At 41.9% G+C, this 17,381-nt stretch overlaps 1 protein-coding gene across 1 annotated transcript; it reads right to left on the minus strand.

Annotated features, from left to right (window-relative positions):
* Positions 1–10,466: 10,466 nt before the first annotated feature.
* On the minus strand, positions 10,467–15,548 carry LOC142664021 (trypsin-like). Its single transcript, XM_075842904.1, has 5 exons — positions 15,506–15,548; positions 14,059–14,212; positions 11,722–11,975; positions 11,308–11,444; positions 10,467–10,616 (listed from the first exon to the last, which is right to left on the minus strand). Exons 1-5 carry the CDS (start codon positions 15,543–15,545, stop codon positions 10,467–10,469), a joined length of 735 nt encoding a protein of 244 aa, XP_075699019.1. The 5' UTR covers positions 15,546–15,548.
* Positions 15,549–17,381: the final 1,833 nt, after the last annotated feature.

The raw sequence follows: 17,381 nt of genomic DNA on the forward strand, positions 1-17,381 counted from the left end.
GAGGGGTGCAGTTTTTAAAATGGGGTGATTTATGGGGTCTATCTAGTACATAAGGCCCTCAAAGCCACTTCAGAACTGAACTGGTTCTTGACAAAATCGCCTTTTGAAATTTTCTTGAAAATGTGAGAAATTGCTGCTAAAGTTCTAAGCCTTGTAATGTCCAAGAAAAATAAAATAATGTTCAAAAAATAATGCAAATATAAAGTAGACATATGGGGGATGTTAATTATCAACAATTTTGTGTGGTATTACTATCTGTTTTACAAGTACATTACATTTAAAATTAGAAAAATTATAATTTTTGCAAATTTTCTTTGCATTTTGGTGTTTTTCACAAATAAGCTATGAATTTATTGACCAAATTTTTCCACTAACATAAAGTACAATATGTCACGAGAAAACAATCTCTGAATCGCTTGGATAGGCAAAAGTATTCCAGAGTTATTACACATACAATGACACGTCACATTTGAAAAAAATGGGGCTGGTCATTGAGGCATCGATGACCCTTGGTCCTGAAAGGGTTAAAAGTGGTCTGACAAGATCCATATTGTGTCCCGGACTTCCGTAGATGAGAGAGAAATTTGGGATTATGGTAAAACTCCACCGCAGGGGACACGGTGTGTGGCATATCCAGAAGGAAGTCGTATGATCATAATGATCTAGTCACATGGTAAGAAAGTATACAAAATGTGAAATGGGTGGAGAACTGTGCTTCCAGCTCTGCCTTTGGAGGGTACTCTAGATACTAAAGTGTTGAAAACTATTGCTTCGTATTGTAAGAATGATGTAGGAAACAATATGTATTATGAATGGTTGTATTTAGTTAATGAAGATATTAGAGCGATGCTCTTACAGCAACTATAACCCCACATGCTTCACTAATGTATTGTATGTCACCTAACATGATGATGATGATCTACTAACCATGATAAGCAGAATGCCAAAGCCTAGAAAAGGGGGAATATATCCAGTTAGTGAGTTACAGGAAGTAAAAGAAGGAAAGACATCAGGTGTTACAATTACTATAGGCAATGTCCCATAGCCAGATACTGTAGAAAGCCCAAGAAACAAAGAAAAGGGTGGTAATAATAATAATAATAAAATGTTGCCATTATATTGATCCTGCAGGCAACCTACATGTTAAAGCTAGTCTAACAAAAATAGCTGATTTCAGAGTTATAAATATAGCAGAAATTTAGTTTCCTTTCAGCATTTTAGCTCGCTGAAGATTATAGTTCTAAAAGAAATGGGAAGAAAAGGTGAAAGTGGGGGCAGCAGCTGAATGCAGTGTATGAGCATATTAGAAGGAATGTAAAATGCTGCTCGCTCTCTCTCTCTCTCTCTCCCCAGGGTGCAGCAAATTCCCCTGATATTGTCATCTGTGCAATGAAAGAACTGTTAGATAAGTGGTCCCCGAGCACTCCGCCGCTTGTCTATTGCAATATGTTGATAATTTGCTTTTGTCTTGTATCTCTGTTGATATATGTGCTCAGGAAACAGTCTCATTATTGTTGTAATTTTCCCATCTAGGTTTACTGCCATCCAGCCCCACACAACCATCACTATGCCTATGGTTGTAGAGAAAGGATGGGAAAAGGGGGTGGGATGCCAGACCCTTAATGTACGGACTTGCAAATGACAATGTCTTGTTTGATATGGAACATGGGCCTGATTGTCACAGTTTAATGCAACTTGACGCCCAAGGGTTACCAGGTGTCACTGATGTACCTTTGACTAACTGTGATGTTCAGTATTTTGTAGTCGGATCTAGATACTGGAATGGGCAGACAGGACATTTCACCACCGGTTATACAGTAGTCCAGGAAGGTAAGACAGTGCTGCAAAAGTTACTGCCATCCAGCAGCTCTGCCCAAGAGGCATAACTTATGGCACCCACAGAAGCATGAAAGTTGGGCACAAGTAAAAGGGTGAACGTCTATACAGACTCAAGGTACATCTTTGGAGTCACACACGATTTTGTCACAATATGGCGAGCAAGAGGCTTTCTGACTTCAGCAGGCAAACCAATCAAAAATGCTGATGCACTACGATAACTACTTGAGGCTCTAGCATTGCCTACAGAAGTAGCCATAATCAAAGTGCAAGTGCACACAAGACTAGACACCCCTGAAGCGAAAGGGAATGAACGGGCTAACCAAGCAGTAAAAGCACCTGCAACCCTCCCCGTGTTGGTAGTCCAAGAAATGGGCCCAGTCATGGAGGAATTGCTGTGTGCTTTCCAGACCCAAGCGCCGGCCCCTGAACAGAAATTGTGGCAGGAGGCAGAAGCTGTCAGAGGCGAAGGAGAGCCATGGCGTGTAAAGGGTAAAACGTGCTTACCACATAGTCTTTTTCTAATTATGTGCGCCCTAGCGCATTCCCCAGTCTACAACTCAAAAGGAGCCATGAGTAGCACAGTGTTACATCACTGGTTTGCCCCTGGATTTCAGAACGCAGCTGAAATCCCCAGCTGCTCGACATGTAGAGGGTTGCCTGACATGCATCAGACACAACCCCGGTAAAATGACAAAAACACCCAGTAAGCACATGCCACACCCTGATTATCCCTTCCAGCGACTGCAAGTGGACTACATACCGCTACGCAAGGTAGGTGTATATGAATATGTCCTCCTATTAACTGACGTGTTTTCAAACTGGCCTGAGGCATAGCCAGTAACCAAAACCACAGCTAAAAAACACTGCTAGGAAAATACTCAGTGAAGTAGTATGCCAATATGGGGTCTCTGAAGTAATTGAGAGCGACAGAGGAACCCACTTCACAGAAGAAGTACTAGGGCATATACTTACTAGCCTCGGCATCACACAGGCATTCCATACACCATATTACCCAAGAAGGTAAACATCTAGATGAAGGAAGAAAGTCAGTAATACTCCAAGCACCGAAACCTCTGACAAAAAGACAAATGATATCCTTTTTGGGTATGACTAACTTCTGCAGAAGTTGAATAGCCAATTATGCTGCTATTACAGGACCACTGATGTCTTTGATTTATGAGAAGGCATGTTTTCGGATAAAACCGGTTCTTGTAGGGTCTTCAGTACTTGGACTACCTGATTATTCAAAAACCCTTCATTCAAACTGTGGATTGTAAAAATGGATACATGACTTCAGCGCTAACACAGGAGTATGGAGGAAAGACCTCTAGCTTACTACTCATCAAAATTCGACCCAGTAGCTAGAGCCTTACATCCGTGTTCAATCAGTTGTAGCCGCCGCAGAAGCTATAAGAGCTTCCGTTACATTAGTGTTATTTATGATAGAAATAAGTACCACTTTAAATCCTTAGAACAAACAAATTAATGACCCTTGGTAGCTGGCGGGCACAGTATACATAAACACGGAAAAAGGCTGCCTGCAACAGCCAAACCCAATTTCCCAGCCACCACTAATATATAAAATAATAAATTGTACTTTATTAGCTACGTATAGCTGAACAGACCACACTTAGAATTAAAATTGTCACTAGCCGAGGTCGGACGCACAAATGTATTACCTGAATAAACAAGCATATGTTGTATGTTAACGTAGGAATGATTCTTCCCTATTCAGTTAAATTGTGAAACAACTAGTGAACAACAATAGGTCCGATCATCGGCAGTGTTTAAAATATTAACAGCCCCCCCCGACATGTTTCGCTACTAAGTAGCGTCCTCAGGGGTACACGGGGCTAATGGCGGCACGAAATAAAAATGATCCTAATATAGACACGCAAGATGACGCGTCCGAAGGTGTGTCGGGCCAGATGGCCTATGGCAATGGAGGAGACACAAATGCCTCTCAGCTGTATTTGGTTGACGAATGAACAACCGGATAAGATAGCTCAATCAGAGACCAGAGACGACGCATGCGCATGGGGGTGAAAGAAGGACTTAGTGCACTCAACCAACCTAGATTGAGACTCACCGAGTGAGTCACTAGCGCATGCGCAGATGCATAAAACAATGACTTAGTGCCAGAGGGGCTCACCATGTCTATCGATGTGCAACACTATGTGCAGCGGTACCCCTAAACGATACTCAACGAGCATATATCTACCAGTCAAGCCGGTGTGAGTGTAACTGAATAAGGAGGAGCCCATAATCCATCAAGACAAATATAAAGTGATTGAATGGATGTTTAACACTCGGTTGCCATATTACAATATAGATCATGACCAGGTTGATAAGTCCAAATCAATGTATCCGAATAATATCAAAAATCAGGGCACATGTGCACCAACATAAGTCAGGTTCAAGGAGTAACATCCCCATGCGTCTACACACATCGGGAAGTGTGGTAATTCCCCACGGCTAAGGGGGGGGGGGAGCGAAGGAAATGTCATTCACGACCAAAATGCACCTCAAAAACCTCCAATTGGGGATATGCCATATCTCTGAGGGTCGACACGGGATCAATAATTATGTACATAATGTCAGTGACAATAAGCCGCCTCCATCATGTGATCACAGCTATAATGAACGTAAATATGTCGATTAATCCAACCATTGGATCAGAAATAATTCTCATATTATTTTGTTATTCTGTTATTTATGTGATTCAAGAAAAGTTCTCCACAATTATGTAGAGAACGCAAATGGCAGATAAGTAATGTTCAATTTGTAAATAGTTTTTATATGTACATATGTGATTCTGCAGAGGTCCATTAGTATGGACAAAAACAACGGGAAAAATTCTCGATGTCTCACTGCAGAACTAGAGAAACGCACTGAAGTTAAAACCCTCATTCAGACCTAAGGGAGACATGGTATTAAGTCGGTGGATCCACCTCGCTTCCTCAGGTTGCTGAAATTTTGGGGTATAGCCCAAATCAAGATGGGACCTAGAGCGGGCAATTTGGACCGTAAACTCGTACAGGAGGAAGCGAGGTGGATCCACCGACTTAATACCATGTCTCCCTTCGGTCTGAATGAGGGTTTTACCTTCAGTGCGTTTCTCTAGTTCTGCAGTGAGACATCGAGAATTTTTCCCGTTGTTTTTGTCCATACTAATGGACCTCTGCAGAATCACATATGTACATATAAAAACTATTTACAAATTGAACATTACTTATCTGCCATTTGCATTCTCTACATAATTGTGGAGAACTTTTCTTGAATCACATAAATAACAGAATAACAAAATAATATGAGAATTATTTCTGATCCAATGGTTGGATTAATCGACATATTTACGTTCATTATAGCTGTGATCACATGATGGAGGCGGCTTATTGTCACTGACATTATGTACATAATTATTGATCCCGTGTCGACCCTCAGAGATATGGCATATCCCCAATTGGAGGTTTTTGAGGTGCATTTTGGTCGTGAATGACATTTCCTTCGCTCCCCCCCCCCTTAGCCGTGGGGAATTACCACACTTCCCGATGTGTGTAGACGCATGGGGATGTTACTCCTTGAACCTGACTTATGTTGGTGCACATGTGCCCTGATTTTTGATATTATTCGGATACATTGATTTGGACTTATCAACCTGGTCATGATCTATATTGTAATATGGCAACCGAGTGTTAAACATCCATTCAATCACTTTATATTTGTCTTGATGGACTATGGGCTCCTCCTTATTCAGTTACACTCACACCGGCTTGACTGGTAGATATATGCTCGTTGAGTATCGTTTAGGGGTACCGCTGCACATAGTGTTGCACATCGATAGACATGGTGAGCCCCTCTGGCACTAAGTCATTGTTTCATGCATCTGCGCATGCGCTAGTCACACACTCGGTGAGTCTCAATCTAGGTTGGTTGAGTGCACTAAGTCCTTCTTTCACCCCCATGCGCATGCGTCGTCTCTGGTCTCTGATTGAGCTATCTTATCCGGTTGTTCATTCGTCAACCAAATACAGCTGAGAGGCATTTGTGTCTCCTCCATTGCCATAGGCCATCTGGCCGGACACACCTTCGGACGCGTCATCTTGCGTGTCTATATTAGGATCATTTTTATTTCGCGCCGCCATTAGCCCCGTGTACCCCTGAGGACGCTACTTAGTAGCGAAACATGTCGGGGGGGCTGTTAATATTTTAAACACTGCCGATGACCGGACCTATTGTTGTTCACTAGTTGTTTCACAATTTAACTGAATAGGGAAGAATCATTCCTACGTTAACATACAACATATGCCTGTTTATTCAGGTAATACATTTGTGCGTCCGACCTCGGCTAGTGACAATTTTAATTCTAAGTGTGGTCTGTTCAGCTATACGTAGCTAATAAAGTACAATTTATTATTTTATATATTAGTGGGGGCTGGGAAATTGGGTTTGGCTGTTGCAGGCAGCCTTTTTCCGTGTTTACTTTAAATCCTTCGACCTTGATGCCTTCTGCTGAGGATGGTGGACCACATGATTGCCCATCCTCCATAGCAGAAAGAGTGTTACCAATATCAGATTTTAAAGATACTCCACTACCAAATAGTGATCTCAGACGAAGGCATTAGCGCCGAAACGCATGTTGGGGCGGACGTATGCTGTGCTCTCTACTCCTGCATCTATCATGGGTATGTTGCATCCCTGTAGCTTGCTTTGCACTTTTCTATGTACTATTACCTTACCTTTTCCTGTTGTTTATATGGACCTCATAACTTACTTCATTACCACCTCATATTAAATACGTCTATCTATTAGATCACTATATATTTGTGGTCTTTAGCATAGTCCATAGGTGAACACATTGGTAGGTGTGCCATTGGCACAATTTTCGCATTATTTGTTAACTTGTGAGATTCATGGCCAATTGTCCTCTTTTTAACCTGTCGGTTTATGGATTCTTTTATGTATTGTATGTCATTATGTTATTTCAATATATATTTTTTTCTGTTTTTGTATACTTTCTAGTTTCTTAGCATGTTCTTTTTCTAGGTTATATATATATATATATATATATATATTTTTGATGCTTTTTGGGTATACGCCCCAGGATCTAGCCCAGATTAATTACATGTATACTGATTGCTGCTTTGCACGTGTTGGGCTGTCGGATCCATGCTGTGTTTTTTGGTTAGGTTATATGCGATAGGAGCTGATGTTTCAGGTACTGACCCTATAGGGCATTTCCTTATTGAAGTTAAGGAAAAGGATGCAACTGAAAGTCCTTTAGCCCCAAAGATAGACCTACCCTCTATAGTCTATTTGGCCAACTTCACTTATGAAGATAAATTGGCATTAGAAACAGGTTACAGTGATAAAAATGAATGGTTTGCCTGGATAGGTTACACTGCAATCCAAAATAAAAGAACTAACTGTATCTCTTGTGCAAAAGCTTAGCCATATCTGGGTACTATACCTTTCAGGCTATCAGATAAGGAGAACCCACAAGGTTTGCAATGTGAGTTAACTTTATATAATGCATCATATAATCCAGGTGATTGATTATGTAAAACACTCTCTTTATTGTACCCACCTGTGGGAAGAGATGAAATCAGTGGCGTAACTACCACTATAGCAGCCGTAGCGACTGCTACGGGGCCCGCGGCATGAGGGGGCCCGTGTCGCCCGCCGGCACGGGCACCCACCATGGCCGGAGGCTCCGCTAGCAGCTGCTATGGCTGCTACAGCGCGACGCCACTAAACACTACGGCAGAGCAGGGAGGTATCTCCCCGCACTGCCATTAAGCAAAATAAATGTATCCCCTATCCACAGGATAGGGGATACATGTGTGATCGCTGGCATTGATAGGGAGAACGGGGGACTGAAAGTCCCCTGAAGTTCTCCATCACAAACCTCGGACTTCGGGGGTCTGTGTCGGCAGCTCTGTAGAAATGAATGGAGTGCCGTTCGCGCTTGTGCGCATGCGTGACCAGCGCTCCTTTCATTTCTATTGAGCTGCGCAGACCCCGGAAGTCCGAGGTTTGTCATGGAGAACTTCAGGGGACTTTCAGTCCCCCGTTCTCCCTATCAATGCCAGTGATCACACATGTATCCCCTATCCTGTGGATAGGGGATACATGTCTTTTGTCTTTTCACACTGTAGGTCGCATTTTTTTTTGGGGGGCGGGCTGTATGGCGTTACCTACAGGGGGGCTGTATGGCGCTCCCTACAGGGGGGGGCTGAAAGGCGTTCCCTACAGGGGGGGGGCTGAAAGGCATTCCCTACAGGGGGGGCTGTATGGCGTTCCCTACAGGGGGGGGGGGGCTGTATGGTGTTCCCTACAGGGGGGGGCTGTATGGCATTGCCTACAGCGGGGCTGTATGGCGTTCCCTACAGGGGGGGCTGTATGGCGTTCCCTACAGGGGGGGCTGTATGGCGTTCCCTACAGGGGGGGCTGTATGGCGTTCCCTACAGACCCCCCCTGTAGGGAACGCCATACAGACCACCTGTAGATAACGCCATACAGTCCCCCCTGTAGATAACGCCATACAGTCCCCCCTGTAGATAACGCCATACAGTCCCCCTGTAGATAACGCCATACAGTCCCCCCTGTAGATAACGCTATACATCCCCCTCTGTATATAGCACCATACAGCCCCCCCTGTTTATAGCACCATACAGCCCCCTCTATAGAAAATGCCATACAGCCCCCCTGTGGATAGCGCCATACAGCCCCCCTGTAGATAACGCCATACAGCCCCCTCTGTAGAGAACGTCATACAGCCCCCTCTGTGGATAGCGCCATACAGCCCCCCTGTAGATAGCGCCATACAGCCCCCTCTGTAGATGGCGCCATACAGCCCCCTTTGTAGATATCTGTATGGGGGATGTAGGGGCTGTATGGTGCTATATACAGAGGGGGATGTATGGCGTTCTCTACAGGGGGGCTGTATGGCGCTATCTACAGAGGGGGATGTATGGCGCTATCTACAGAGGGGGCTCTATGGCGTTATCTACAGGGAGATGTATGGCGCTACAGGGGGGGCTGTAAAAAAGGGGGGGGGGGTTGTGTGACTCCCAGGGGAGGGGGGAGCCCAGTCAAAAGTTTGCTATGGGGCCCAGTCTTTCCTAGTTACGCCCCTGGATGAAATCCCTCCCTCAGTAGTTGCTTATACAGGCAAATAAACCTGCTTTCTGAGAAATGGGCAAGGTCCCTGGAGGTTCCTTTGACCATAGAGTATACATAGATGAAATAGGAGTACCCCGAGGGGTGCTAAAAGAGTTTAAGGCCCAAAATCAGATGGCATCAGGCTTCGAGTCTATACTTTTCTGGTGGTCTACGATAAATAAGAATGTCGACTGGATTAATTATATTTATTACAATCAACAGAGATTTGTTAATTATACCAGAGATGCAATAAAGAGCATTGCAGATCAGTTGGGACCTATATCTTTAATGACATGGTGAAATAGATTGGCCCTGGATATGTACTAGCAGAAAAAGGGGGTGTCTGCAAAATGTTTGGTATTTTCTATTGTACTTTTATTCCCAAGAATACAGCTCCTGATCGTAGTATTACCAAGGCATTGGAAGGACTCAATTCCCTGTCCGAAGAGTTTGCAGAAAACTCTGGAATAAATGACTAGCTAGGCGTCTGGAAAAAAAAGGTTCAACCTGCAGAGGCGACAAGCCTATCTATGGAATAGTCACCGCAGGAGCCGTCACAGCAGGGACAGTAGATTTTTTATGACTGGCATGTGGCTGGCACTGTACTGGAGCTTTATGGTTAGCACTGTATATGGGGTAGGTAGTTTTTGCTGCATGAGGTGCTGTGGCTTAGACTTTATTTGCATTGTGTTGCTCTTTAGGGTAGGGGGTCATTGCAAGCACCTCAACAGCAAGGGCACCAAAATTGTGCTACAAGCGTGCGTTCAGTCTTTCCATAACTACTATAATGGCAAACAACGGCGCATGCAAGATCACCCGTCTACTGTAAACAGTGGGAATGAAATTGTTCACAGTCCAGACAGTAATTGTAGAGGTTTAATCATCCATCCCAATGGTCATAATTATTTCAGGAGTGGGCAGTGGTCATTAATCATTGGTGTAAGAAAAGTGTAATAAAAAAACTGGAAAAAACAAGAAGCACCCAAAAATTAGGGCAACGTACTGGATGTCACTCCAATCTAATACATGAGGGTGATAATGAGATCTATTTGTCATCGAGCATCCTATAGGTATTTGTGTGGTTCACGACTTTTGACTCAATATGTAGGGATTGGGGGTATTGGTCTTCTTGCTTGGGACTTATCATTATTAGATTATATAAAGGGTCACATTTTGCTAGAACATAAGACATATAAAATAATGATCCGAATCGTAATGTTCTTTAAATAAATAATTGTGGTTCGGGTCAAGCAGCCATTGCTACTAAAAATAGGCATCCATTTAGTAACGTCATGTACTGTATCTGTCACAGACATGAGAAATGTAACTAATATTCTAGTGTTGTAATATGAGTTGTGTTTCATTATTTAAATGATATCAATAAAAGAAACATTAGAAACAATATGTATAAGAAATATGTTTATTGAGCTGACAAATTCTGAAGAGATATGTCAAGAAGGACTTTAGTTGGCGGCAACGGTGCTGGAGATCCAGGAGTTGAAGTTGCAGACCTTGGTGTAGACACCGGGATAGTTCCTGAGGGCACAGCCATATCCCCAGGAGACAACACCCTGGAGCTGTCCATTGCAGACCACGGGTCCACCAGAGTCACCCTAAGAGGAAGAAAAATAGGGTCATATATTTGTAAAAATTGTATATGTACTAAATCTGGAAACAATGACCAATACGATCCCCTCTTCTAATTCCATATGCAGCCTCTACATTTTCTAATTGGTATTTCCTTTGCCATAAAATCTTGGAAATATTTGTTATGTTGCAAGTACAGAGCTCATCACTGCTATGGTTTACCCCCCAAGACTGTTTTTTTTTTAATTCTTAAATAGTTCCTTGGGGGCTGGGACATTTCGGCATTGCTCCCTCCCATGCCTCTGCCATTCAGCTGATCTCTAGGTGAAGAGATGGATATTATAGATGGCCAAGTGGGGGAATGTAGGCGGTGAGTGGTTTAGTGTGGCCACTTAAGAACATGTTTTATATTGGGCCATGCTTTCTTAGTGTAGTACAATATACAACTGTACAATATTATAAATTATATATATACAAAAGCTCAATATTAAACCCAACGAAAAACACTAGACGCTACCCAGCAGCCTATTCTTATGATTATGAGGGATATGTGTTATTTTTATTTGAGACTTAAGATTGTATTGTGACAACAATTGGAGTTGGCCAAAAGACAAACTTGACTTGCTATATAGACGAGGTCATACAATATATTGGACTAAAGACACTAAGAGTACAACCCAGCATGCATATGGGACAGAAGAATACAGTAACATTTACCTGGCAGGAATCCTTGCCACCTTCCAGATATCCGACACAGATCATGTTGCTGGTGATCTCTCCTGGGTAGGCGCTGTTACACTGGGCAGAAGTCAGGATTGGGGCACTCACGCACTGGAGGAGATCGGGGTAGTTGGCTGTGGGGAAAAAATATATATATTATTTACATCTTGGCAACTTATGTTTTGTTATAACTTTCCTCTAAGGTCGAAAACTTTCTATATTTTTAAATATTTATTATGTATACATAATTCATGAGGACTACATGATTAAGCCCAATAGAAGGGATTTTATGTGCCGTTCATACTGGCATCACCGTTGTGGCCAGTGATTGGCAGCCAGGGTCACGTGTCTAATTGAATGTAGTTGAAGGTAGAAGGACAGTAACAGATTTAAAATGTGCTATGAACTTACTTCCACTGCTCAGGGTATTTCCCCATCCGGTGATCAGACAACTGGAGCCAGCGGCGGCGCAGCCACTGGGCAGACCCACAGCCTGGACGTATGAGTTGAGGGTGGCGGGAGAGGCCAGCTTGATCAACATGATGTCATTGTCCAGGGTTCTGGAGTTGTAGCTTGCATGTCTGAGGACTTTGGCGGAGTTGATGAACTGCTCGGTACCTTCACTTGTAACGATGTTGTGTTCTCCCAGTCTGACCTGAACGCTCCTTTAGAGACAACATTTTAATAAGATAATTTAGGAATTTTTTATTTGGTTGAATAATTTGCAATAAAGTTCATATAATTACTCAATTTCAATAATGTCCCTTTCCCCATATATGACCTAATATATTCTATTGACTATTTAAAGGGTTTTTGCAGTTTTATAAAATAAATCTTAATCACGATATAAATGAAGAGTTCTACAACTTTCTAATATACTTTATGATTCAATTCCGCACCATTTTTAAGATAAATGAGAACACTTATTTACATTCAGAAGCAGCAAACCTGTAGATACCTCGTCCTGCTCCCAGCTGAGAAGTGGATACAATTGTGTCCAGTTTATACAATGCTCTGTGAGGTAAACAGCCTGGACTCCAGACTGATACATTGTTGCGAACTACCAGAGAGATTTGTGCAGCTGCTGCTGATGTGTTTATCTCACAGAGCATTGTCTATTCTGGACAAAATGGTATCCACATCTCAGCTGAGAGCAGGATTAGCTATACATGGGTTTTCTGCCTCTGAATGTAAACAAGAGTGTTCTATTCACTGACTGCTATCAATTATCTTGAAAATGGTGAGGAATTTAAACACAAAGGGGGAGGTGTATTGAGATCATGTCCTTTTTAATAAAAAATCTGGCGTAAGATGCAACAAATTTTTATTAAGAGGCACACACCTCTTAATAAATTTGTCATATTTTTGCCGGCTGTGCTCCACTGAGTGAGATATATGCTAAATTACAGTAATTGCGTCAGACTGCGGGTGGCCATGTCCCGTTTGTTAAGCTTAAGTCAGGTTTTGAAAGCGCACGAATGGGGAAAATGACCCAAAAGTTGAATTTTTTCAAACTTTTGGGCAGTTTGCAACATTTCTATGCCAAAAAACGTTGTTATAGTCAAGTTGTGAAACTTTTTATCTATACAGAGATTGATATTTATTGATATAAATTATTGATATAAATCCAGAAAACCCATTTTGGCAAAAGGTCCAAGGCATCTTAAGAAAATTTCTAGCCATAGACATTACTCTTACTCCAGAACTAACACTACTTAACCTAGACATGTCGTATCAATATATAAATCGTAACTCTGCTTTACCACATCTTATAAGTGCAGCAAAGACCTTAATAGCTAGACACTGGAAAGAGGTTGATCCCCCTACAATAACTGAGTGGTTAAGAGAAATAAATATAATACAATCGTACGAAAAAACTAAATGGCTTTTGAACCAAGACCTAGACAAATTCCAACATATATGGGACAATTGGATACAATTTTATAAATCTGTAGATTTATCCTAATTAGCTAATACTACAGCCTGATCCCACATTTAGATAACCATCAAATTGTCTTCCTGAGGCAAGTCATCTACTCACAAGATTTTCCGTATATTGGTTCAAGGGATTTAATGCCACATGTTTTAAGGTCAACACCATATTGATTTCTCAATATAACATTATTATGCCGGATTGTATTGTTTGAGATGCATTATTATATTAATAGATGTTTCGCATTGTGAAGATGATCTGTTGCCCCCTCCCTTTTTTATTTTTGTACCCTTCCTTCCTTTTTGTTTGTTGGAAAACCCTAAAATAAAGAATTTACAAAAAAAAAAATCCAGAAAACCCCTTTATGATGAGTCCCAATTTGTAATGCGACAAGGGAATACAAGTGGTTGACAAGGAGCAATTTTATGCTAATCTGAAGAGAAACCTGGAATAAGGGATAAAAAGAATGAAAGTATTCCACTTAAACCCTTGCTTCCCCACTGCTTATCATCTCTTGGTCCGCTAAGACCACCAGAATATACACTTGTCCTGGCAAAGGAACTAGACTGACAATTGACGACTTGTGTTTCTCCGCTTTTCCAATGAAGAGCTCCTGCAAGTACGGTAGCACAGCCTAAGAAAATTCTTTAATCTAAACAGATCGTCCCATTTGACCTTTCAGTCTCCTTTTTTGGGTCCCGCTCTGAGAAGCCGAAAAAAAAACAACAACCCCCGAACCAATTTTGCAACAAACCAAAATGCTAATGAACAATTTAACAATATGTTAGTTTTATAAAAACCTAAATTTTACTTACGCCTTGTAGCAGTGAGCAGCGGAGATCACCCACAGGCTGTTGATCAGGGATCCTCCACAGAAGTGATAGCCGGAGTTCAGAGACACAATGTAGGGGACGGAGTTCTTGGCGCAGGTGTAACCTCCGACAATCTTATCATCATCCTCAAAAGCAGCTGTGATAGGCAAACATTTATCATTTTATTAAAACACAGTATTGTACCTTGAAGGGGTTGTCCAGGCATGGGGCGGTTTTTCATACTGATGACCTATCCACAGTATAGGTTATCAGTATAGGTCATCAGTATATGATCGGTGTAGGTTCGTCACCCGGACTCTGCACTGATCAGCTGTTCTGGCTACCTCCGCGCACCCGAAGTTTTGCAGTGGTCGGTGCCTGAAGCAGTTGTCTCTGGTCACATTCAGAAGTTAGTGGAGTTTTTGACGTATCCACAGGATATCTCACAAATGTCTGATAGATGGGGGTCCCATCTCTATGACCCCCACCTATGAGAAAAAGTAAGTTCTTCTGACACCATGCCCCATCCAGGCAGAGAATTAAACAGCTGAGCCAGAAGTGGGACCCCTTTATCTTATTGATATGCCATACAGATCTATGGTGGAAGGCCTGTGCTGGCCATGAGAACAGGATGTGAGCTACCTGGCAGGTAGATTAATACTACAACCACCAACCACTGCAGTTGGCAGTTGTCCAATTTCTTAAAAAGCCCGGTAAGTGGCTAATGCCAGTTCTTCTCTGTCGTCATGACCAGCAAAGGCTTTGGCAGCTAGTCTAATATAAATGGGGGAAAATTTCCAAACGGACAGCTTTAGGGTAAGTAAAACTTTGGTAAGCTCTATGGCACTGATCAAAAGTCAAATTTTCAGGTTTTTTTTGCACAGGTGGAGACCTCTGCGGCAGCTATAATAGAAGAGATGATGGTTGATACCCAACCAGTACTGAATAGATTATTTAATTCTAAAGAGAAATTTCCTTTAAAGGGAACCTGTCATGTTGAAATGCAGCCCAATCTGCGGGCCACAGGTTATAGTACAGGAGGAGCTGAGCAGATCGATATATAGTTTTGTGAAAAAGAAATTCAGTATAACTTGTAAATTACTGCTCCAAATCTCTTCTTATTTGCTCCATTCAGTGAGTGACAACCTTCCCTGTATGAGTGCCTGTCAATCACTGAGTAAGACCGCCCACTGGACTCCTAAGCATAGAATGAGCAGAGATTTAGATCAACAAATTACAAGTTCTATCGAATCTTTTTCCATAAAACTATATATCAATCTGCTCAGCTCTTCCTGCTCTATAACATGATGCACACAGATCAGACTACAAGTTCAACGTGACAGGTTCCCTTTAAATTTGGAAACGTTTGGTAGAGATGAAATCTAAAGCATCAACTAAATAGATCATGACTGGACATTCTACTTATTGAACCACGTGTAAGATTACTTACCAGCCGCTCCGAGGAGCACACAGATCAGAAGAAACTTCATGGTGGCAAGGAATACTGTACAAGCCAAAACCACAGGTATTTATATGCTTTAATGAACCCTCCACCTGTATGTTACACACCAATGTGTCAACATGGAGATATTTCTGTAAATGTGTATAGAATCTATCTATAGTGTGTAGTGATCGATTCACCAGAATATTTATTTTCCTGTTATCAGTGACCTTGAGCAGCAGTCTTACAAATTTGCACGTTCCAATATTTTCTTTTCATAACTTTCATTTCTTGCCTTATTTTCAAGTTAAAGTAACATTTTTCAAAGTTGTCAAAGTTTAATATTTAATAAAATAAATTAAAAATGTATTGTCAAGTGTGAAAAAGTTTTGCTGTTTGCATGGACTGGGAAGGCCCATGCAACCAGCTGTATTACAATGGCGATTGTGACATCTAAGGAGAGAGAGAGGACTCCCTCTGTCAGGCCATCAATGCCCCCGATGAGATTACAAAGTGCCAATGGGTTGAAATGGCAGCTAGTAGCCTAGCATATCGGTATTTGCCTAGTAAAGTTTAATTTTAAAAAAGTTTCCCCAAAAAATAAAATATATAACTCCCTATTTTTTTATTATAAAATATTTTATAATATTTTATACATATAAAATGTTATACATATATACACTGAATGGCCACTTTAATAGAGACACCCGTCTAGTAGCACGTTGGACCTCCTTTGGCCTTCAGAACCGCAGCAATTCATCATGGCATAGATTCCACCATGTGGTGAAATTGTTCTGCAGGAATATTGGCCATGTGGACAGGATCGATTTTCTACATAAAGTTTTCTTCTCCGTAGAGTTCACAGCCGGCATGAAGGGATGAACTTGGTCGTCCACATTGCATAGGTAAGTCCTAATGTTCAATGTCTTTCCACAGGTATCAGGGGACCCAGGGTGTGCCAAGAAAACCTTCCCTTACTCCACCATTACTTGACTTCTACCAGCCTAAAGTGTTCACACCTGACAAGACGGGTTCATCGGTTCATGCTGCTTACGCGAAATGTTTAACAACAAGAATGTCTATCAGGTATAGTAGTTGGTTAGGTGTCACCAGAACGGTTGTATTACAACACCTCCAGAATAATCTTACAAAACAGCAAACTCCATTTAATCATGAAAGAACACTTGAGAACAGGGAGTCTTTACGCCATAGTCATAGAAAAATATCCATCTTTATTCTTTTTTACATACAAAAATAGACATATACAATATATAAAAAACTCAACAAGGTTATAAAAAATTAAGGTCTATTTGTGGATCAATCACAAAAAAACATACAAAATGGGTAAGGTAACACTGCTGTACAGTACAGATTTCACTGCTATTCAACCCAGGATAATTTTGACAACCACAGTCTATGTAAGTTGGTAATGAGTAACAAACTATCATACACTGTAACCATCCATAGCCTTATGATGTTAAGTGCATATTCAATCCTTTTTAGTCCTCTGTATAATCATGGACACAGATCAAAAAGAAAAGGCAATAACCCGAGGAAATAAGGAATTAACAACTATGTCCACCTGGTAGCACCAGGGGAACCAGTAAAGGCAGTCTTACCCATGAAGTTGGGGATGAGAGTGGTCCACACGGTAGTTTAGGCACCCCGACGCGCGTTTCGCTGGTATCGCTTCCTCAGGGGGTGTGTACTGCTGTGTAATCTGTCCGTTTAAATAGTGTCAACAATCATCACTCAGTGTGTTCCGGTCTGTCCGAGTTCCCGGTCTACGGCGCGTGCGCGGGATTGCCTGAGACCACGAGATCTCCGTCTCCCGTCGTCATAAGACACTGCGCCTGCGTGCCCCCAGAGAAGCGTCTCCAGGGAA

The sequence above is a fragment of the Rhinoderma darwinii genome, chromosome 11 (genome assembly GCF_050947455.1).
Source record: "Rhinoderma darwinii isolate aRhiDar2 chromosome 11, aRhiDar2.hap1, whole genome shotgun sequence".
Lineage (NCBI taxonomy): Eukaryota > Metazoa > Chordata > Amphibia > Anura > Rhinodermatidae > Rhinoderma > Rhinoderma darwinii.